The sequence below is a fragment of the Lithobates pipiens genome, unplaced genomic scaffold, assembly GCF_037356315.1.
Source record: "Lithobates pipiens isolate NorthernLeopardFrog02 unplaced genomic scaffold, aLitPip1_a1.2 Scaffold_27, whole genome shotgun sequence".
In the NCBI taxonomy this organism is placed as follows: domain Eukaryota; kingdom Metazoa; phylum Chordata; class Amphibia; order Anura; family Ranidae; genus Lithobates; species Lithobates pipiens.
The window spans coordinates 110,463,040-110,486,962 of NW_027507788.1; the positions used below are offsets into that span (position 1 = coordinate 110,463,040).

Here is a 23,923-nt window from a genome sequence, read left to right on the forward strand (position 1 = left end):
AGTCCCAGTAAATGTGGATCAGTGTCCCTTTAGCCCCCATGCAACGCCAGCATCGATCTGAGCTGGCTGGGAATATTGCGTGTAGCACGTCTGGGGTCATGTACCAAAAGTACAAAATTTTGTATGCGTTTTCTTTATAGAGGGTGCAGATCGAGCTCTTGGCTGCCTGGGCTCATATGGTCCCCCATTGTTCCATGGGTATGTCCCCACCCAGGGCCTTTTCCCACTTCAGCATGTAGTTATGTTTGCCCGTTTCGAAGGATCTTGCATTCAGTATTTTGTATATATCTGAGATTTGGCCTTTCTGGGCTGAGCCTGTGAGTACAATATTTTAAAAGGGGGTTGGAGGGGAAAATTGCAGATTTGGTGCAAATGTCAAGGCCTAGTGGCGGATTTGGAGATACCCATAGAACACCTGTTTTGGTAAATCAAACTTAGCCTGTGAAGGGGTGGGGGAGAGAATATTTTCAAGTCTGAATTTAGGAGGGTGATTGGCCTGTAATTGGCACACAAGGAGGGGTCTTTTTCAGGCTTAGGGATTACAGTAATAAAGGAGTGTTGCATGTCCCCTGGGATTTGAGTATCTTGCAGGAAGGCATTAAATAGTTTGCACATGTGAGGAAGTAAATGAGGGAGGAATTCTTTATAATATTCATAGGGGAGTCCATACGGACCCGGGGCCTTGTAGTTAGGTAGGGATTTAATGGTCTGCTCTAGCTCTTTTAATGTGATCGGTGCATTTAGGGATTCTAGGTCTGCGGACTGAAGCTAGGTTATCCCACTGTGCTCAAGGTAATGTTGTATTCGTTGGGAGAGGTCGGGTGAGGGAGGGTTGCTAGGGATATCTGGGTTATTATAGAGGGCCTTATAGAATTCCGCAAAGGACTGCACTGTATCCTCTGGCTGAGATATCAGGCAGCCTGAGTTGTTCCTGACCTGGTGTGGCGTGGACGCCTGTGTGCTGTCTCGTAGCTTCCTGGCCAGGAGAGAGTGGGCTTTGTTGCTTTTGTCGTAATATATTTGTTTTCATTTAACTAAGGCTTTCTCGCCAGGTCACCCAGTGTTGCTCTAAGGGATACAATTTTTTTGAGGAGAGGTATGGTGGGAGAGTTTTGCAATCGTTTCTCTGAGGTTCTAAGCTCCCTTTACATCTGTTTTCACTGCCTGTGCATTTTTTTTCATGGCTGAGGACATGGCCAGACATCTACCTCTTATCATCGCTTTATGGGCTTCCCACAATGTGGGAGTAGAGACATCCACGGTGTTGTTTTCTTCTAGATATTTTAATGTGGAGGTCAGTTCTGTTTTTGAGGGGAGGTGTTGTAGCGAGAATGTGTTCAGTCGCCAGTTATAGCGTCTGCGAATGGGGGTGCCTAGCTCCAATGTAATCATGAAGTATTTCTTGTTAAGCCAGTTGACGACCTGGGGGGAGAGGGTTTAGGAGAGGCTAGAAAAAAAGAAAAGAGTGGTTAGTGTTGCTGAACCATGAGCATTCAGCAATAACATCACATCCAGACCTAAATAGGTCATCAGGCCAAGGTCAAAATGGCTTCCCATGAGCTCCCCGGCCCGACTCGTTCAGCATGAACCGGAGAGGCCCAGGGGAATCCTAGAAGAGTCATATATGACTTTCACATTTTTCAAATCCGGTAAACTAGGTGGGGGAAGGCGGCAGGGGCAGCATGAGAAGTCTCTCTCTCTCTAGTCTCGTCAGAAACTCGTCCTTGTTGGAGGCTGAAACTGTAGCCATGGCTTCAGAGGGAGATCAAAATGAGGGCAAATGCCTGGGTGAAGTCACTGGCAGGGACTATAAGGAAGTTCCTTAGGTGTGCTTGCTTCTCCAGGAGGGTTGAGCGTGGTTAAGGCCTTTGTTGCTGTGTATGTCTACCTCTTGGGGATGACCCCGATCCTCGGGATCGTTTAGGTGGGGGGTCCCTCTGCCATGCCATGGGTGGTACGGGTGGGGTGGCTATGAGATCCCAATCTGGGAGCTGAGGTGCTCTGAGTTCCACTGTGGCGCAGAAAGTCGCTAGATCTTCTGGATATCTCAGCATGGCTATTTTGCCTTGGTGCTTATCCGTGAGGCTGAAGGGAAACCCCCAGTGGTAGGGGATGTTTTCTTCCTGTAAGATGTGTAACAGTGGTTGGAGTAATCTGCATTTATGCAGGGTAATCCAGGATAAGTCCGGGAAAAGTTGGATTTGGTTGTCATCTAGGGTCTTTTTTTGGGCTAGGCGGGTCTGCTTCATTATTTCCTCCTTCAGGGGGTAGGAGATCAGTCTGCAGATGATTACGCGGGGCTTGGAGCTGGTGCCTTTGGGCCGTAAAGCTATGTGCGCTCTGTCCATTTCGATGGGTTTGGTCGGGGATTCCTCAATCAGGTTGTTGAACAGGTATTGTAGAATAGTGTGGACATCCTCGGGACCTTACGATTCTGGGATACCGCGCACTCGGATGTTGTTTCTGCGCCCCCTGTTGTCCAGGTCTTCTACATGACGTTGCATGTCTCTGAAGTTGGGTTCTGTGGACCTCGAGTTTGGTTTCTTGGATCTCCTCCTCCGCCATCTCCACTCTGTCTGCTAAGTGTTTAAGGCCCGATTGGAGGGTCTGAATCTCTGATCTGCAAGTGGACTTCACATCCTCAATAACTTGTTTGAAGTCGTCTTTGGTCGGCACTGCTTGCAGGTAAGCATGCCATTGTGGGGGTACAAATGGGATTGTTCCAGTCCCTGCGGGTGGGGGGAGCTGCGGGGGGGAGTGAGGTGGTTGTCGGTCAGCCCTTCAGGTGGGGGGGGGGGCAGTGCTGGGGTGACGGATGAGTAGTCCCAGGGCTTGCTCCAATCCGGACTTTGTGCTTGATGGGGGGCCTTTTCCAGTGGCTCCGGGGGCTGGGTGGGGGGTGGCGCGCTAACTGCCTGCACGTATGACGTGGCTGAAGTAGTTTGGGGTCTGTTCAGGCAGGGGTCCCTTGACCTTGATTGCCTTTGGGCTCCGTGGGGAAGGTCCTCATCAAGGTTATGGTCTCCTATAGGCCCGCATGCGGAGATGGAGGGTGGATGAGCCAGATCGGGCATAAATGGAAAATCTTCCACTCCTCCCAAAGAGGCTGGGGAGCTGGAAGCTGTCCCCGGAAAATCGGGGTCTGAGGCTGTGCGGAGCAGCTGTGAAAATTTGAACTTCTGACCAAAGAATTAAGTCAAACTTACACTAGCAGTGCTGTTTTACAATACAGAAAATTAGCCAGACAAATTGCTGACATTGAGGTTTATTTACTAATGGAATAAGCAACAAGTTGTCTATTGCAAAATAATAGTTTTGATTTTTCTGCTGTCCGTATTTTAATAAATCAATTCCATGTAGCTTTCTTTGCTTGGTAAGTTGGGCTTAATAAAGCAAGCAACGTTCCCCTCTGTGTACTGAACACAATAATGGCTGCTGAGCCCGGATTACAGTCGTCAGTTTGCGTGCCTTCATCATACGTGGCTCACCCCCCCCCCCTTCTTCTTCCTGCCTGTCAGCTCCATGTGTCTGTGTCTACGCCCCCCCTACTGCCCCTATCAGAAGAAGATTAAACTTTCAAAAATGTCACTGCCAGCCCCTCTTGTATATCCAGCCATAATGCACAGTGTAAGTATTTTTTTTTTAAACTATGCCACCAAGTACCCTTTTCAGATATTTTCAGGCTGGTCACATGACTCCGGGCCACTCTACACCTCCGATCCAGGGCTACAGTAAGAGGGACTGAGTGGCCAGCACATGGTCACGTGACCTCCCCGGCTGACTTTAGAGGGAGAACGTGGCCCCTCCAGCTGTAGCCCTGCATTGGAGGTGTAGAGCAGTCAGGAGTCTGGTGACCGGCCTGATGATCTCTGGGAAAAAAAAAAAAAAAAAAAAAAAAAAAAAAAGGTATTTAGAGGCATAGTTTAAAAAAAAATTATTTACACTGTGCATTATGGCTGGATACACTAGGGGGGCGGGCAGTGGCATTATTAAGTTTACAAACACTTTTAAGCATTGCTCATGGTTACTGGGGCTGGCTCTCTCCTTCACAAAATACTTAAGTACCTCAGCCAGTCAGAAATGCTTGCTATCACACAGGGAAATTTTACAAATTGCTGCGAATATGACTGGATTCTTCACCTTTATATGTACAAGATTGAACAATGAAAGCACCGCATACACACTACTGTATTGCAGTGGGTTCCAGCACTAGAGTAAGTTATGCACAGCCAGGCAAATATCTTCTTTCTTGTCCTACTCAGGTAGACACTGCAAACTTTAAAGAGACTCAGCCACTACTAAAGAAGATTTAAAAATAAATGCTGTCAGCTATAAAGTACAGATCCCTAGACAGCTGCATCTGGGGCAGCTCTGACACTACCGGAACATACGGCCAAGGACTGAATAGTGGTTGGTCCACCTATTTGATGCTTAAAGCAACTGATGCATTATGATTGGCTGTTCAGGAACCAGCGCTGTCACAGGGGAGTACTTAGTCTCGCGTAACACAGAGTTTCCTTTCTCTACTTTTACTGGCTGAACAAAGTGGTGGGGAAGAGAATGAAAGGCAAGTGCAGCTGGGGAAGGTATCAGTTAAAGTGTTTGTAAAGGCTCAGTTTTTTTCCAATAATAATATTATACTTACCTGCTCTGTAGAAATGGTATTGCAGAGGCCCCAACCCCCCTTTTTTGGGTTCCCCTGCCCAAGCTCCACCTCTTCTCAATGTACCACTGTAGGAAGCTGAATCCTATAGAGGCCCACCTGAGTCTATGTGCATCTATGGACACATGCACGATGGCTCGGACTTGCCCCTCCACTCCCATATGATTTCATTGACAGCAGCAGGAGAAGCCAATAGCTGGTTTTAAAGGCAAAGCAAGACTTTGACCTGATGCTTTGCCCTGCATCACTAAGGAACAGGTCATCTTCAGGATTATTAGAAAAGGGTGTAAAATATGTATATCTAGTAAAGTTTAACAATATGCAAAACAAAAACAGGACATATATGATGCCCTCTGTCACAATCATACAAACAGGTTGTTATTTTTGGAGTTCCTTCTCTAACAAAAATTTACAAGGCTTTGATCATTCAACATCACTCAGCAGGGTGACAACACTGTTCATTGTCCAGTAAAATCAAGAAGCACAACTGTCACTTTGTAGACGGGGTAGTTTTAGATGGGAAAAGTAGCTTAATGCCGCGTACACGATCAGACTATCCGGCGGACAACCCGCCAAACTTTGCAGCGGAGGTCCGCTGGACTTTCAGGCGAGAAGATCCCCGGAGCTGTCTAATAAAGTATTTTAAAAACCTGTGTTGTGTTTATTTAATGTACAATTTTTCCCCCAGGTGAATGGGTAGGGGTACATCGTACCCCATACTCATTCACATATGGTAGGGGGGAATCTGATTCAGATTCTGATAAGCCCCCCACCCGCAGACCCCGACAACCAACGACCAGGGTTGTCGGGAAGAGGCCCTTGTCCTCATCAACAAGGTGCTTTGGGGTGGCAACCCCCCCATGTTGAGGGCACGTGGCCTGGTACGGCTCGGGGGGGGCACTCACTCGTCCCCACCCCCCTTTCCTGACCGGCCGGGCTGCATGCTCAGATAAGGGTCTGCTATGGACTTTGGGGGGACCCCCGCAACGTTTTCTTGGCATAGGGGTTTCCCTTTAAATCCATACCAGGTGACGGGGCTAGCGAGGTGTCAATCTCACCGATGGAGGCAGCGACATTGACTTCTTTCTCTAGTTCCGTCTACCTGGAGACACAAAATGAACAGACTCTACTCCGTGTGTGAGCAAGTCCGTTCATTTCAAAAGTCCGGCGGACTAGAACACCACACAGACAGGCGGATTGTCCGAGTCTGGCGGACAATTTTGAGTCAAGACTTCTAAATCCGCCAGACTTTTCAGACTTTTGGGAACAAAAAGTCAGCCGAAGCCCACACATGGGCGCACTTAATTATTAACACCCAACTCTTTCTAAGCAGTTACAACTGTTATTTTTCTTCTGGAATAAAAGGTTTAAAGCACATGAATAGAAGGTAATCATTTGAAGTCCCCCCCCCCCCCCCCCCGGAAATTACACGTATTAACCTCATACAGTTACTGGGATACAATATTTTTCACTATAGTGGTCTTTTAATGGGGACATCACAGCAAACAACGATGAGGGTGAGTTAATCATGTAGCGCGCCCACTTGCCTTAACCCAGTTATCTAGCTAGAATGGACAGAACTTCCACCTTTGCAGGCTGTATGTCTGTTAAAGGGCTGGATATGCAAGTTAAAGTTATAGAAGATAAGAGTCTGGACTTCAGTATTATTACAAATTATGTACAATCTACTTCTACTTACTGAGAACTGTACATTACTACACTGCCTTGCTTTTCGTCTATGTGAATAGACTGCACAACTGTCAGTGCAGGCACAAATACACTGTATTAAAGTCTCAATTTGCTGCCTGAAGGATGGACCCAGTGGTGGACAGCGGAGGACAGAGAGGGACGGCGCGGGCAGAAGACAGAGAGGGACGGCGCGGGCAGAGGACAGAGAGGGACGGCGCGGGCAGAGGACAGAGAGGGACGCCGCGGGCAGAGGACAGAGAGGCACGCCGCGGGCAGAGGACAGAGAGGGACGCCGCGGGCAGAGGACAGAGAGGGACGCCGCGGGCAGAGGACAGAGAGGGACGCCGCGGGCAGAGGACAGAGAGGGATGCCGCGGGCAGAGGACAGAGAGGGATGCCGCGGGCAGAGGACAGAGAGGGACACTGTGGCGGTAAATAAGTGCTAGAGAATAGCAGGTTAGGCACGGCTCAGTCTGTAGGAATAGTAATGGATAATGGCAAACAGTCCCTCTTACCAGATCCAGCAAAACCGCAACAGTGATCCTGTGGCTTCCCTTCTTGTGGGGCTGGTACAGTGTAGGTCCCTCTCTGGTGGGGCGGGTACAGTGCGGCTCCCTCTCAGGCGGGGCGGGTACAGTGCGGCTCCCTCTCAGGCGGGGGCGGGTACAGCGCGGCTTCTTCTGGCCTCCCCCAGTACAGTCCTATCTTTTTTTCCTCTAATGCTGGGGGACTGTAGTTTGCCGTCTGTGGACAAACTGGGGTCACCAATCTTCTGGGACTAAGTTTCCCATGATACCCCCCCCCCGTGTGTTCTGATTGGCCCTCTGCTGTGACCAACTGGGAGGGAATCAGAGCGGGCAGGAAGCCGATTAGAGCCGCTCTCTTCTCCTGTTCAACTTTAGCTTGTGGGGGGGAGGGTTGGAGGGCCACTTCACCCACTACAACTGCTTCCTGGTGTCACCTGGGTGTAGTCTACCCTCCCTCCCCATAGATGTACCTCCCGGATGGTGGCCCTGTGTGCGAGAGTCTGTGCCTTTTTTGCCCCATCCCCCCCACTACAAAGTCCCGGCCTAAGCCAAAATACAGCACTGGATGGACCCCCTTATTAGATTTTCTGCCAATAGTCAACATAACCAATAATATGTATACAAATAAAAGAATAAACCACACACTGCTTCTAGATAAGGGTTAATAAACACTACAGAAATCCAAACATTTTATGACCTAGATAATGTTTTGTTTCTTTAATAAGCGAACGCAAAAATGTATTGAATTCATCAACGATCTGAAACATATATATATATATATATATATATATATATATAAATAAATAAAAGCATTGTCCATGATGTAGAAGATAATAAAAAAAAAAAAGGTACAGTTAACTTTTGTCATATCATACCTGGATCTTCCTCTAGAAGGCCTGATGCAGCCAGTTTGTTTCGGAGTGCATGATAATAATTTTCAAGTCCCTGGATCAGATAACAGAACAATGTAACGAGATCAGGTTTAGGAAGAAAAGATTCTAGCACTTCAATATATTTTGTACTCAGGTCAAAAGCATATAAATATGTTGTCCCCAAACCATTCTAAGTGCAAGAAAGCAGACGTGTAAGAAATGAGATGAGGAAATGTAATAACTATGGTACTGAGAAAAAGGTGTTTAACAGATTCTTATCACACAGCAGCTGCTTGATTCCAAATGAAATCATTACCTGCATGTGTTAGAACGCAGCTAGAACAAATTAATTTTCTCTATACATTTTAATATTGTGAATAAACGGTTTCTATAGGAACAAAATAATGAGTAAAGCTATTTCCACCTATATACTACACAGTTACATTAGTGAACTAAAATCTTCCGCTTTTGCAAATGCAATTCTGTAAGGGCCGGTTCACACAGCGAGCCGCGGCGAGGCGTCTCCGACTTCCTCGCCGCGACTTGCAGGGGGGGTCAGCGGCGACTTGCAGAGGACTTCTGCATAGAAGTCAATGCAAGTCGCCCCCGAAGTCGCCCCGAAGTAGTACAGGAACCTTTTTTCTGAGTCGGAGCGACTCGAGTCGCTCCTCTCAGAACGGTTCCATAGTACTGAATGGGGGCGACTTGCGGGAGCGAGGCGAGGCGAGCCGTGTCGCCTCGCCTCGCAGTGTGAACCGGCCCTAAATCTGCCCATATGTGTCAACAAACAGAATATATTATCAATATCATGAACTACTTTTATTGTGACCTAACCTCTATTTAACCTTCTAAGCAAATATCAGACAAAACCTGTGCTGGATTTCCTGTGGGCAGGATTCAGGCGATCCATGTCCACCTTTCTTCGAGATGTCCCAAACTGATATTGGAGGGAGAAAATTCAATGTTCAATATAGTCTAAGGTTAACCTTACTTGACATCCTTTGTACTGCATCTTGGGCTGTAGTATCTAATCAAACTTGATAAAAGAGACCGATCTAACTATACTTAAAACACTATTATTGGCCAGGAATTAATGCCCTCCTATCCATATAGGCAAAAAGGTGATTTCTGTCACACATGTTGGAAAGTATGGCGCAACAGTGCATTGTGTGGGATTCTAGCGGTGCCAAAAGTCATAGAAAACCACATTACATATAAAACAAATGATGTTTATTCACAAAAAGTTAAAACATTGGTCCAATAAATATACTTTAGTATTTTCATTGAACCAATTTTTTTACTTTTTGTGAATGAACTTCATTTGTTTTATATGTAATGTGGTTTTCTATGACTTTTGGAACAGCTATAATTCCACACAATACCCCGTTGCTCCATATATACTCAATAGGCATGAGGTGCTGGATAGAACACGGTCACCCAACCGCTACCCAATGCACTTTAACACTTATTAAATTAGAAAAATTTTTAGCTGACTGGTTCAATTTCCCTGATCTGGTACCAATGGGACTGGTAAGTAGAGCACACTTGTCACTGTATGGCCTCACATCATGATTAATAAAAGTTAGCTAAACAACGAATTCAGAGGTAAAAGTTTCTTTCATGGATTCCAGATAATCATAATGCGATATACAGAATACCTTTTGATACTAATTACTGTAAAGGCCAAAATATCGGCACAGGTCACAATGAAAATTAGAATTTATTAGTCTACATACTTATCCAGAATGAAATCTTCTGATCTCATTCTTACTGTACATTACTTGGAAATGACATGCCTAAAAAGACTCAAAAGTATAATAGAGAGGCACAGGTTTGCTTTAAAATAGGTAAAGTAACTGACATTCTTTAACCACCTCCCACCCACTGTATAGGGAAATGACAGCTGCGGGGTGGTTCTATTGTTCTGGGATGATGTTATTTTATGTCGTTCCACTCTCTCCATGCTGCGTGCATCCCTGATCTCAGTAAAGAGCTGATGATGCAGCTCTTTACCCATGTGATCAGCTGTGTCCAATCACAGCTGATCACATGTAAACAAGAAAATGCCAGTTATCAGAGGTGAGGAAAGACAATCAGTGGCATTTCCTCACTGGTGAGAGCTGCACAGATAATCAGGGCACCAACAGTGCCCATCAGTGTTGCCAGTCAGTGCCCATAAATGATGCCAATCAGTGACGCCAATCAGTGCTGCATATTAGTGCCACCTCATCAGTGCCCTTGAGTGCCGTCCCAGCAGTCCTGCCTCATCAGTGCAGCCTATCTGTGGCCATCAGTGCACATCAGTGAAGAAAAATTACTTTACAAAGGTTTCTTCCAGAAACTAAGATCATTTTCTGTTATTTTTTGTTTTTTAGGGGAAAAACAAAACAAAACAGTGGCGACTGAATACCACCAAAAGAAAGCTCTATCTGTCTCAAAAGAATGATAGCATATTGTTTGGGTACAGCATTTCATGACCACACAATTGTCACTGAAAGTGCGACAGCGCTGAAAGCTGAAAAATTGGCCTGGGCAGGAAGGGTGTAAAAGTGCCCAGTATTGAATCGGGTGAAGCTAATTGGACGTCCTCCTGGAACACTGGAGGAACACAGTGTCCACTGGCCACAGCAGATGACTGATCAGTGTACTGGCCAATTCTGGTACCATGTGATCACAATGACCAATCACAGCAGATCACATGACAATTGTACACAATGGATAGCTTTCTTTCATGCCATCCATTATGTAATATTGTGGTAATCTCTCAGATTACTCACAGTGATAGCATGGTACAGACAGGGCTAATCACAGCCCATCTGTAACATGTGGTTAGCTGTGGCCAATCACAGTTAACCACAATAGGTAACACTGAAGGGATCTATTTCATTCAGTAAAAAAGGTTGCCTTTAAAATAGTGAAATTCACTGATATAAGCAATCATAATGTGTCAAAAAAATAAATAAAAAATTCTGATCACTTCCCCAGAATAGTACAATGTTACTATGGTAACACTGTATTGCTCTGGTCACAGCCTGTTAAAAAAATTAGCGCAAGATAGAACAATTAAAATTTTAAAAAATAGATTAAAAAAAAATACTGCCAATCACTGCCACAACAGTTATATGGTAACGCCATACCTTGGACTGTCTACTTACCAAAATTAGCAAAAGAAAAAAAAAAAATTCTAAAAATGTCATATGGGTACAGTGTTGCATGACCATGCAATCGTCATTCAATGCGCGACAGCGCTGAAAGCAGAAAATAGGTATGGGCAGGAAGGGGGTGAAAGTGTCTGGTACTGAAGCGGTTAGAAAAAAAGTTGAAAGTCAGCAGCCACAAATACTGTAGCTGCTGGCTTTTAATATACAGACACTTTCCAGCCCAGCGCAGTCTCCTGGGACAGGTCATGTGTCCCAGGATGCTCTGTGTGGGGGTGTTTGGGTTGAAGTGGAAGAAATAGGGACCTGCACCCTTCAAAACAAACAGAAGAGGGAGGAAAGAGGACAATCTGTTACTTCATGTTGAAGTAATGCAAGTTGGGAGCAGGTAACAAATTATTCTAGTCGTTATTTCAAAAAGGTTAATCATATCAGCCCTTTAAATAAAGGAAAACATGTAAACCAATATGTTCATTTTATTTCACCAGAAATGTGGTACTCTTATATTAGCAGTGTTATTTCTTCAGTTCACCTTAAGCGGCTATAAGTCAGTTTTAGTGCTCACCTTGAGCTGTTGTAAGTCAGTCTCAATATTTTTAATATAATGGAACATCCGTTTGAATGTCTCAGATGGTGGTGTAGGCTCAACAAGCTCAGTGATGGGCCCACTTAGCCTCTCTGTTGCAAAAGAAGAGTTGCTCTTAGCTTGCTGGTCAGAAAACATGCACTGGGTAGAAGACTCAGGACAGATGTAATCTTCGTCTGTGGAACTTTCCTGTATGCTCTCATAACCATCCAGGATCAAGTACCGCCCTAAATAAAGGATATCAAGTAAGTTATCTATCCAAACCAAACAGTATTGCCCACTTCCCTAATATAAGCAAGCCTGTCACCTGATATCCGATATTGCATCTCGTCTAAGCCTCTCTCTTTGCTGTATTCCTTAGAATGCTCCTCACTGTGAAGGTCCCGTGCATCAAAGTACTGTTCTATGCTCTCTTCCACAGATTCATCAGTCATCTCTGAGCTTAGTCTTCCACGATCAGAGCATGTTTCTTCAGATTTCTGTCTTAAGGATTGTCTATTAGAATAGCTCTCTCTGCTTTTCTTTCGCAGGTGGTTAAGGCCCAAAGGCACTGGCTGCCGGTCACTGTCTGCACTGTTTTCCTGGGAACTGCGACTGCAGAAACGCTGGAAGTTTTCGGATTCCTCTTTTTGAAGAAGCTTAACTTGTTGCAATAGTAACTGCTTAAGTAATGCCACTAAAAATAAAGAATAAACTGAAATCAAAATAAACGTGGGGATAATATTGCACTATTAGTGCATAGATCTACACTATTTTTATTCTAGACAAAACTAAAATCAAAATAAGATTGAAAATAGAACATTATATACATAAGAAATATGCAAAGCCCAACTCCAGCCCAAACTGATTTTATTTTTTCTATTTTTGAGTCAGCTTTTACTTATATGCAATGCATATTGAGAACTCCTCACACAGCTATTATGCACTTATACTGAAAATAGTGAAATATGTATCATTATGTTATATATGACAAGGACCCCTTTGATTCTTACAGTTTCTGAGTGCATCCAGGGCCCAAGTGTGCTCCAGAGGTGTGTCATGAGAGATGGGGCTTGAGGTCGATGTAGAAACTGGATGGTGAACAGTCCTTTGTTGAGGCTGCAGGATACCATCATCCCCAGCATGGGGAGCAGACACGGGCAAAGCTGTACCTTCAGTTTCTCGGTCTTTGTCTGTGGAAAAGGGCACAGAAATAGTGAAAGCACAGTCATTTTGAAGGAAAATTCATGCAAAATCCCAAAACCGTCATAACACATTTAAAAGTAGAGAGGAATACTGAAAGAACATCTAACTTGACATATTGCAGAGGAGCACCCACAAAATATCAGATGGTACTAGCCATAATGTTCTGCAACATGACAAACTTTTAAAACACTCTTAGTAGGCAATTTAAATTTGAACTCCAGACAAACAGCTAAATACAAGCTTAAATACATACTGTATGAGGTAGCTCCTTTTTTTTTTTTTAAACAAGGATTTGTATTGTTCTGTCCAGTCCTTGGACACAGTCCGCACTTTATAATAAAATGCAAACAAGGTGATGGGATTACAATGATTATTTATTTGTTTCATAAGCCTTATATTTTTTTTAAAAGGTATAAAAATATGAGAAACATTCTTGCCTTTACGGAGCACTACCTGGCATGATTATATTGCTAATGAAAATTTTATATAACTATATTTTCATAGAATCCCTGGAGAAGCCTTTATAGATGAACTAAACTGTAAAGGCAGAAAAAAACAAAAACACAAGTAAATGTAGTTATGCATTAATTAAAATTACTCTGCCTGTTTTTAAATTTAACCATCTCCAGTACGGGCCATTTTTCAGCTTTCAGCACGGTCATACTTTGAAGGACAATGAGCCAGATAGAGCTTTCTTTTGGTGGTATTTAATCACTTTTATTTACTTTTTGCTACATAATAGAAAAAAAAAAAATACTTTTTTTTTTAATTCAAAAAGTTTCTCTTTTAAAATTTTGAAAATACCTTTCTTCATAAATTTAGGCCAACATATATTCTGCCATATTTCTTTGGTTAAAATGATCCAAATCAGTATATATTATTCAGTCTGTGTGAAAGCTATAGAGCATGTGGCCCGTGGTCTCCTGTTCTGGGATGGCTGGTTGGCAAGCCCCAGTCAACTCAGAGCATCAGTAACTTGAATGAAGCCGACGGTAGAGAAAGCAGGTGGCTGCGGAGCAGACCCGCATAAGCCAATGCTTCCTGTATAGTGCTGGCTCCTGCAGAGTGATACCAAATATGGGCATATCTGTTCTGCAGTGGTTACTAGGTTGCTTTCAAACTGATCTGCAGGTGCACCGCCTACCTCCAATCTGTCTGCTAAAAACAAATAAGGGAATACACCCCCTTCCGCCTGGGTGAATAGGATTGAAGGACACAGTAGAGTGGGCTGTATGCTCTACATATGAAGAGTGGACATGGGCCTGTCACCCGCCCGCTCCACTCATTGTGGCCTGTCACCACATCACCAAGTCACTTAAGTGGCCCTCGCTCTTCAAAAGGTTGGGCATCCCTGCTATAGAGTCTACAAACTATGGTATATACGGCATATTTGAAAATTGATCAGTCCTGATGTACCAATGGCCCATCTAATTTCTTGAAGCCCTAAAATGCCAGGACTGTACAAATGACCCCCTTTTTTTTGGAAAGTAGAGAATGTGTTTTAAAGTTGTAATTTTTTGGGAAAATTAAGAAATTAAATATATATATATATTTTTTACAAAGTTATTTCTCACACACGGCATAGGCATACTTACAATTACACGCAACTCTTATTCTGCTGGGCCTCTAGAGTATGAAGATACCATGTGTGAGACTTTTTCAGAACCTAGATACATAGAGGGGGCCAAAAATCCAAGGATCACCATCAGGCGTTCCAAAAGCATAAATTACACTAACTTCCTGACTACCTATCATGTTTTTTGGAGGTCCTGGAGCACAGAGGCAGTGGAAATGGCCACAAAATGACCCTATTTGGTAAAGAAAAATCTCCAAAGTTCTGTCCCAAAGGTACAGTGGGTCTTTTGAAAAATGACAATTAATAGGATATTTCTAATACACAACATAGGCATATTTAGACATACACCACAAAACACATTCTGATACTGCTCCCGAGTGTGGCGATACCCCATGCATGAGACTTTTTCACAGCCTAGCCCATGGATGCTCAACCAGTGGCCCTCTAGCTGTTGAGAATTTACAGGGCTTGCAATGCCCCTTGGGATTTGTAGTTCTGAAATAGCTGGAAGGCCACATGTTGAGCACCCATGGAGCCACAGAGAGGGGCCCAAAATCCAAGGAGAACCTTCAAACTCTCTAGGAGTATAATTTTTACATCTCCCGACTTTTACAGTTTTGGAGGCCCTGGATCCCCCCCATTTTGGAGAGACATTTTGGCGTCTCACAGGAACATAGTCAGCGGGATGTGCACTTGGAATAGAGTGGCAATGATCACAAACATTGTGAGTGGTGCAACAGTGATTAGTGACACTGAGTGGGTGGTGGTGATTAGTGACACTGCGAGTGGGTGGCGGTGATTAGGATACTGCGAGTGGGTGGCGGTGATTAGGATACTGCGAGTGGGTGGCGGTGATTAGGACACTGCGAGTGGGTGGCGGTGATTAGGACACTGCGAGTGGGTGGCGGTGATTAGGACACTGCGAGTGGGTGGCGGTGATTAGGACACTGCGAGTGGGTGGCGGTGATTAGGACACTGCGAGTGGGTGGCGGTGATTAGGACACTGCGAGTGGGTGGCGGTGATTAGGACACTGCGAGTGGGTGGCGGTGATTAGAACACACCGGCGAGTGGGTGGCAGTGATTAGGACACTGCGAGTGGGTGGCGGTGATTAGAACACACCGGCGAGTGGGTGGCGGTGATTAGGACACTGCGAGGACACATCGGTGATTAGGACACTGGGACTAGTGTGGTGGGGTGAGATGGGAGGAGGTAAGCGATCATGAAATATTTTTTTTTAGTGATTGCTTTCACAACAATAATGGCTATAAGAACAATCATTTCTCTCTCTCTGGATGAATTCCTGCAGCCATTGAGAAATACTGTGATAGCTATGACTGGCCACAGCTATCACATGGTACAGGACTGCCATGATTGGCCTATACTATGTGATCTCTGTGCCCGATTTTATAGATCAGAGTAGTAAACAGTGATGCTAGGAAATGATATAGTATCTACTACTGTCCATGTGATCGTTGACTGGCTACAGAGTTCACATGGTACCAGGGCTGCTCACAGTTGTTCAGTAGAACAATCAGTGTTCTGCTGTGTTCGGTGGACACAGTCTACACAGCTGTGCACCCCAAGGCACAAACCACGGATGCGGGGGGACATACTGTTACCTCCAGTTGCATCGGCTCTTTATGTACTATGGCAGGATGCAGAGCAGTTAATTGGTTTAGGCACCTGAATTTGACTTTGTATTAGCCTCTTGTAATGCCCTACACAGAAGCTCACAGACGGGGGGAGATAAAGACAGCAATAGGAGCCATCTAGATGTGGAGTGCCATGTTGACAAGAAACATGTTCATAGGGCGTGAGAGCAGAGTAAGCAGAGATGTTAGCTCGACCAATGCTCCTTAACTGACCAATCACAGGCTGGGGGTGGGATTGGGACATAGCGGTCTTCCTTAACTACAGTAGAGCAAAGTCAGATCACCAACCCAGCTGTGTTCCATGGCAAGATGCAAATCCTGGGATAGGATGGACAGAAATACAAAGCCTTAGGCAAGTAAAACAGCTCCGCTATATATATATATATATATATATATATATATATATATATATAAACTATGTATTTAACAGGATTTTTAAAAACAGCTTACCTGTAAAAACCTTTTCTTTGAAGTACATCAGGGGACACAGAGCCATAGTAGTTACTATGTGGATTATAGGCCTTCAGGTGATGGACACTGGCTTGCCCTAAGACGAGAAGTGCACTCCCTATATAACCCCTCCCACTACTGGGAGTACCTCAGTTTTGTAGCCAAGCAATATAAGTGTATACCAAAGAAGGAAGGGACCTCTGTGTCCCCTGATGTACTTCAAAGAAAAGGATTTTACAGGTAAGCCGTTTTAAAAATCCTGTTTTCTTTTCATACATCAGGGGACACAGAGCCATAGTAGTTACTATGTGGGATGTCCCATAGCAATGGCAACTGAAGGGAGACACAACAAAAAAGGTAGGACATTAAGAGACTAGAGGACTTATACTGCAGCCTGTAGTACACTACGCACAAAGGCAATATCCTCATGACCTTTTACATAGATGTGATAGAATCTGGTATATGTATGGACTGAAGAACAAGTTGCGGCCTTGCAGATCTGAGCCATAGAGGCCTGGTGATGCACTGCCAAGAGGCACTAACAGTGCTGGTGGAGTGCGATTTAACGTGAAAAGGAGGAATTTTCTTCTTTAGACCATAAGCTTGAACAATCACTTGACAAATCCATCTGGAAATAGTAGATTTTGATGCTGCCTGTTCTCTTTTATGACCTTCTGGCAGTACAAACAAAACATCTGTTTTGCAAATCTGAGCGGTCTCTTTTAAATAGACCTTGATCGCTCCCACTACATTAAGGGAATGTAGTGACTTCTCTTCCCTAGATCAAGGCTCTGAGAAAAAAAAGGGAGAATAACATCCTGGTTTAAATGAAAACCTGTCACTACCTTTGGTAGGAATTCAGGATGAGGTCGCAATACCACCTTATCCTTATGCATGATCAAATACGGCTCTTTACAAGACAGAGCCGCCAATTCCGATACCCTTCTGGCAGAGGATATAGCAACCAAAAAGATTATTTTTCTTGTCAAAAGAACAAAGGGAATTTCCCGTATGGGCTCAACAGGCCGTTTCTGTACAGCCGACAAGACTAGATTCAAATCCCAAGGATTCAGGGGTGCCCTGACGGGGGGATTAATCCTTGTTATGCCCTGAATAAAACTACATACCAGAGAGTGAGAAGCAATAGGCCATTGAAAGAATACAGATAAGGCCGATATCTGGCCCTTGATAGTACTCAAGGCCAGCTTCATTTTCAATCCCATTTGCAGGAATTCAAGGATCCTACCTATGACAACCCCTGGATCCACACCAGGAGACATATGCCTTCCAGACTCTATAGTAAATGACTCTGGAGGCCGGCTTCCTAACCAAAGTAGACACTACTGAATAAGGTAAACCACAGTTCCTTTAGAATGTGGGTTTCAATAGCCAAACTGTTAAATTTAGCGTTTGTAAGATAGGGTGTAATACCGGACCTTGTGCGAGAAGGTCTGGCCACAGTGGCAGGGTCCAAGGGTCCCCTACCACCATCTTTATGATCTCGGCAAACCAAGATCTTCTGGGCCACGCTGGGGCCAGAATCACCCGTTTCCGTTTCTGCTTGACCCTGCGGAGAAGGTGCGGAAGCAGCAGAACCGTGAAAACTGATCCCACCATGGAAAGACCAAGGCATCTGTTATGCATGCTAGCGAATCCCTCGTCCTTGACACAAAGTTGTCAACTTTGTTGTTGAATCTGGACACGAATAGATCCACGTCCGGAACACCCCATTTTTGACATATCGACAAAAAAATGTGGGAGTGAAGGGACTATTCTCCCATAAACAATTGTTGGCGACTCAAGCGTGACCAAGACCTTAGACACTGGCGAAAAAACTGAGGTACTCCCAGTAGTGGGAGGGGTTATATAGGGAATGTACTTCTTGTCTTAGGGTGTGTGCCAGTGTCCATCAATTGAAGGTGGCCTATAACCCACATAGTAACTACTATGGCTCTGTGTCCCCTGATGTATGAAAAGAAAATGTCTATCTGCATGGTGAGCTCTGTGTGTGTCTGCGAATGCTCTGCCTGCATGTGTCTGTGTCAGATTGAACTACTATATAGTGCCCCTTCGCATAAGCACTAGACAGAGACCCAGGGATTGTGGGATATCTAGTTTCTTAAAAGGAAATTCCATTTCTCACACTAAAGACAGAGGGCATGCATTAACCTGAGTGGAGCCATGCCAAATACTGAATTGTTCCTATACAAAAAAAAAACTGTTGACACAGAAATGTGAAGATTTACTCTATTATAGGCTGTGTGTAGAGGGCAACAAATGACAAGCTGAAATAACATGATCAGTGCACATCCTATTTAGATAAAAAAATGCAAGGTGTAGGCAGTAATGTGTACAATACCTGAAATACAATACAAGAAACACCAATTAGTCAGAAACCCAAAATGCAGCTTTAAACAAATTCAAACAAAAAACACACACACTAGAAGAAAAATATACTTTCGGAACCTTAGGTGGGAATGATGTCACAGACCTTCCAGTAAAATGTTAAGTGATTCAGAGGATCCCAAATGTCATAGAAAGCAACTTGTAAGCCACGCTAGAGCATCTTCTTGTGAGATTTGGGACTCTCAGCATTCACCAAAATGTGGTGTAAGTGAAGTATATTTTTTATGCTTTCTACTAAAGCAGAAACCAAATATCATATTTCTAACATGTTCCCTAAGAATTCCCACATGCAAAAAAAATATATTGCATGCGCAGGCGATAAAACTGTATCCTGAATTATTATGGGATGTTGAGCTGAATTGTTACACTCACTAAACTCACCTGAACTAGGCACATCTTGCCCTTGTTCATGGTCCCCCTTCTGTTTTTCTCCATTTTCGTGTTCCTCTCTGCAAAGGTGCAAAACAAAGGGTAACTAAATATTCTCAGTGTGAAAAATCACATCCCATATTGTATTTTTCAAGAGTTTTTCCTTGGCAGTTTTTCTTACATTTAATTTAAAGAATACAGTAAATAGTATTAAAAAAAGAAAAAGGGTAAGGAAACAGGATGGGCAAATTTAAAATGATTGTAAGGCAGAGTTTTTTTTTTTAACTTAATGCATTCTATGCATTAAAATAAAAATCCTTTGGTGTGCAGCAGCCCCCTAAATCCAGAGATGTTGTAGTAGTGTCTCGATCTTCGGGACTCCCCTCATTGGCCGAGACAGCAGTGCAGCACCATTGGCTCCTGCTGCTGTCACTCAAAGTCAGTTAGCCAATAAGTAGAGAAAGAGGGGCGACCGGGCCAGGGCTCTGTGTCTGAATGGACACAGGAAGCTGTGGCTCGGCTCAGGTGCCCCATAGCAAGCTGCTTGCTATGGTGGCACTCAACAGGAGGGAGGGGCCAGGAGAGCTGAAGAGGTGATGAGAAGATGATGATCTGGGCTGCTCTGTGCAAGACCACTACACAGAGGAGGCAAGTATAACAGTGGCTCTACCAATCCACTTCAGTACAACCAGCATGTTGGGGTATTTTTCGTAAGATTTCTGCTGCCGGTTGTCACAGTGGGAGGGGTTATTCCATAAGGATTGACAGGGAAAATCAAGCGATTTGCTTTCCTTCAAACGGTTGAAGGAAAGAAAAACTGCTTACTGCATGGCCAGTCTTACAGAAAGTTTCATGAGGATTCAACGAATATTTAAAAACTGAAACAAAACTGTAGCATTCTAGGTACAAAAACAATCAGTAACAACTGATAAAAATAATAGGATTTTTAGAACAGCTTACCTGTAAAATCCTTTTCTTGGAGTACATCACATGAAACAGAGCCACAGTAATTACTGTCTGGGTTATATGGTATCTTTAGGTGATGGACACTGGCACACCCTAAACAGTAAGTTGTAGCAAAGCAATACACGTGTAACCAGAAAGAGGGGAGGGACCTCTGTGTCCCGTGATGTACTCCAAGAAAAGGATTTGACAGAAAAGCTGTCATAAAAATCCTATCTTCTATCGTTTATCGTACATCACGGGACACAGACCAACAGTAATTACATTCTGGGATGCCCCGGAGCAATACCACCTGTGGGGAGGGGACACAACAAAAGTAGGGTGCAATCAGACCCCAGGATCTATACTGCAGCACACTGCATCCAAAAGCAACATCCTCACGTCTTCTTACATCCACCTGATAGAATCTGGTGAATGTATGAACTGAAGACCAGGTTGCGTCCTTGCAGATTTGAGCCATGGAGGCTTGGTGATGCACTGCCCACAAAGCACTAACAGCCCTGGTAGAGTGCGCTTTGACCTGAAAAAGTGGAACCTTCCTCTTCAAGCCATAAGCTTGAATAATTAACTGCCGAATCCATTTGGCAATAGTGGATTTCGATGCTACCTGTCCTTTCCTAGGACCTTCCGGCAACACAAATAAAACATCTGTTTTCTGAATCTGAGCAGTCACTTTAAAATAGATCTTGACAGCTCTCACTACATCCACATAGTGTAGCGACTTTTCTTCCTTAGAACAGGGTTCTGGAAAAAACGAAGGTAAAAATATCCTGGTTTAGGTGAAAACCTAAAACCACCTATGGCAGAAAGCTAGGATAAGGACGCAATACCACTCTATCCTTGTGAATGATAATATATGGCTCTTTACAAGAAAGAGCTGCCAGCTCTGATACCCTTCTTGCATTAGAAATGGCTACCAGAACAACTAGTTCCATTGTCAAAAGGACCAAAGGAACATGTCGTATCAGCTGAAAAGGCTGTTTCTGGTGCCCCCTTGGTGACTGATGTACAGTAAGCCACTGCTGTGGCATTGTCGGATTAAATCCTGACAAGAGAATTCTGCAACCTGAATGTCCAGGCCTTTAGGGATAGACGTGCTGACTGAATCTCTAGAATGTTGATGGGCAAGGTCTTTTTGGTTATTGAACATTTCCCTTGGACAGATGCTTCTTCCAGAACTGCTCCCCAACCTGAAAGGCTGGCATCTGTTACCACCTTCCAGGTAACCGGGAAGAAGGATTTCCCCTTCTGCAGATTCTCGGATATTTTCCACCAACTGAAGCTCTGGTGCACTTTTGGTGTCAAACGCATTGGAAAATCTAGTGCCTGAATCTTTTTGTTCCAGGCCGATAGGATACTGTTTTGCAGCAGTCTCTAATGAAACCGAGCATCGGGAACTGCTTTGAATGCAGTCACCATCTTTCCCAATAACCTCATACAAAGGCGAATGGAAGGACCTTTCTTTTCCCTGACCCCTTGGCCCAGCTCCTTTATGGCGCTGATTTTTGTCTGTGGTAAAAACACCTTCTTTTGGGCTGTATCTATGACCAGATCCAAGTACTAATCTTCTTACTGGCTTTAAAGAAGATTTCTCTAGGCTGATGACCCAACCTAGGTATTCCACCTAAACAACCCTGCCCCAAGATAGGCCAGAACCATGTAGGGTTCCCCTTACATGGTTCTGGCCTATCTTGGGGCAGGGTTGTTTAGGTAAGAGTCTGTTCCTTATTATGTAAATTGTCTCCCTAATATCTATTTAAACTGTTTGTGATTTTTCATCACTCTCTGTAGATATTCCTTATAGATTTATGAATAATTAATGCATTTTTAGATGTAGGTAGTTCCTGAAGAAGCTGAAAAGCGAAACTAGTCGAAACACCTCATCTGCTCTATGAATTCTGGATATGTTGGATTCTGTAATGGTTTTTATTTAAATAAACTGTATTACATTTTTTTATGCAAAACCTATTTTTTCTTCATTTGATGTATTATTTAATTTATATGCACCGCAATAGTCCCCTAGCTCACACTCTTCTGACACCTCTGTTTGGAAACCAGAGGTCTCAAACATTCAGTTCTATACAACTGGGATGAGGGTGCACATTGTAAAAGCATCATCTTGAACCTTTTGTGTGGCCATTTTTCAATTTTTACATTGATTGTAATAAATCTGTATTTTATTTCATAAATCTTCTACTTCTTTGAGTGTTCATGGTCCTCTAAAGTCCCATTTTTTGAGGGGCCCTGTTTTTACACATTGTATTGAGGAAGTGGACTTGAACCTCCTCTCTTCCAATTAGTTAGCCAACATTTTTTTGTTTATGCCTGTTCCTCTTGCATGCTATTTTTTTTTAACCACTTTAGCCCAGCAAGATTTTACCCCCTTTCTGACTAGAGCACGTTTTGCGATTCGGCACTGCGCCGATTTAACTGACAATTGGGTGGTCGTGCAATGTTGTACCCAAACAAAATTGACGTCCTTTTTTTCCCACAAATAGAGACTGTCTCTGCGGTCAATTTTTTTGCGCAAAAAAAAAAAAGCGACAATTTTGGGGAAAAAAAATAAAAATTTAGAACTTTTTGCTATAATAAATATCGCCATTTTATTTTTTTAAGCTAATTTTTTTCTCAGTTTAGGCCGATATGTATTCTTCTACATATTTTTGACAAAAAACAAAACAAAATCGCAATAAGTATATATATTATTTTTTTTTTTTTTCAGTAATGGCGGCGATCTGTGATTTTTATTGTGACTGTGACATTATGGCGGACACATCAGACAGTTTTGATACATTTTTGTGACCACTGGCATTAATGCAATGATCAGTGCTATAAAATGCATTACTATAAAAATGGCACTGGCAGTGAAGGGGTTAACACTAGGGGGCGATTAAGGCGGTGTGTTACCTAATGTGTGTTGTAACTGAAAGGGGGAGGGGACTGACTAGGGGAGATGACAGATCGCTGTTCATACTTTGTGTGAACAGACGATCTGTCGCTTCTCCCCTCAGAGAACCGGGATCTCTGTGTTTACACACAGAGATCCCAGTTCTCACCGTGTTACGAGCGATCACGGGAGCCCGGCGGTCATAGAGACCGCCGGGCACTTGCATCGGCTCTGAGGGCGTGCCACAGGCGCACGCCCCTAGTGACCGCCTTAGAAACCGACGTAACATAACAGCGATTCGACCTGCCTGTGCCATTCTGCTGCAGTACAACTGTGGCGGCTGGTCGGCAAGCGGTTAAATACGTTTCTGGAACAAAAACAGGAGAATACTTTCTACAGTGTGCAGAGATATTACATGTGTTTCTGCACTGGGGCTTATCGGGGAATAGGGTAGAAACCAAATATGGACTCAGGACAGAGGAGGATACTGCTATCACTGTTAATCCTCAAGGTCCATTTCTAGAAAAGCCAGACCTTGATAAAGCTGCACCCTTTTGTGACCATAGATTTTTGAATGAAGTAATGACAATTTTATATGCTTGATATTGGGCCTGTGAACTAGAAACATCATAGCTGGAGTTGTGTAATCTTCATTCCTGTAGATGTACACACACTATTTGATTGGACGTTATTGTACGCATTTGCTGATTTGCACAATTCTTGTGACACTATACGTGTCATTTATCTTGCATATGGACTGAGTAACATATTATGTATATCCTGTTGCACAATTGTGTTTTTTTGGGAGAAATAGTTATATTTTACAATTCAATATAAGCTTAGTGGAAAATCTAAGTTCATGAGTGTGTGAGTTCTGTCTGTCTGCTGGCCATCTTTTTCCACAACTTCCTGGATTCCCTACATGCTTTGCGGCTTCTC

General features: G+C 43.8%; 1 protein-coding gene across 5 annotated transcripts in view; it reads right to left on the reverse strand.

Annotated features, from left to right (window-relative positions):
• Positions 1-23,923, reverse strand: part of ARHGEF12 (Rho guanine nucleotide exchange factor 12) — a 428,628-nt gene that overhangs the window by 13,866 nt on the left and 390,839 nt on the right. For all 5 annotated transcript variants that reach the window (XM_077457372.1, XM_077457369.1, XM_077457370.1 and 2 more), the window contains 5 exons: positions 19,147-19,214; positions 12,487-12,666; positions 11,802-12,170; positions 11,474-11,721; positions 7,754-7,823 (listed from right to left, as the gene is read on the reverse strand). In XM_077457372.1, coding sequence (XP_077313498.1) covers positions 7,754-7,823; positions 11,474-11,721; positions 11,802-12,170; positions 12,487-12,666; positions 19,147-19,214 — 935 coding nt within the window. The remainder of the gene's footprint in view (positions 1-7,753; positions 7,824-11,473; positions 11,722-11,801; positions 12,171-12,486; positions 12,667-19,146; positions 19,215-23,923) is intronic.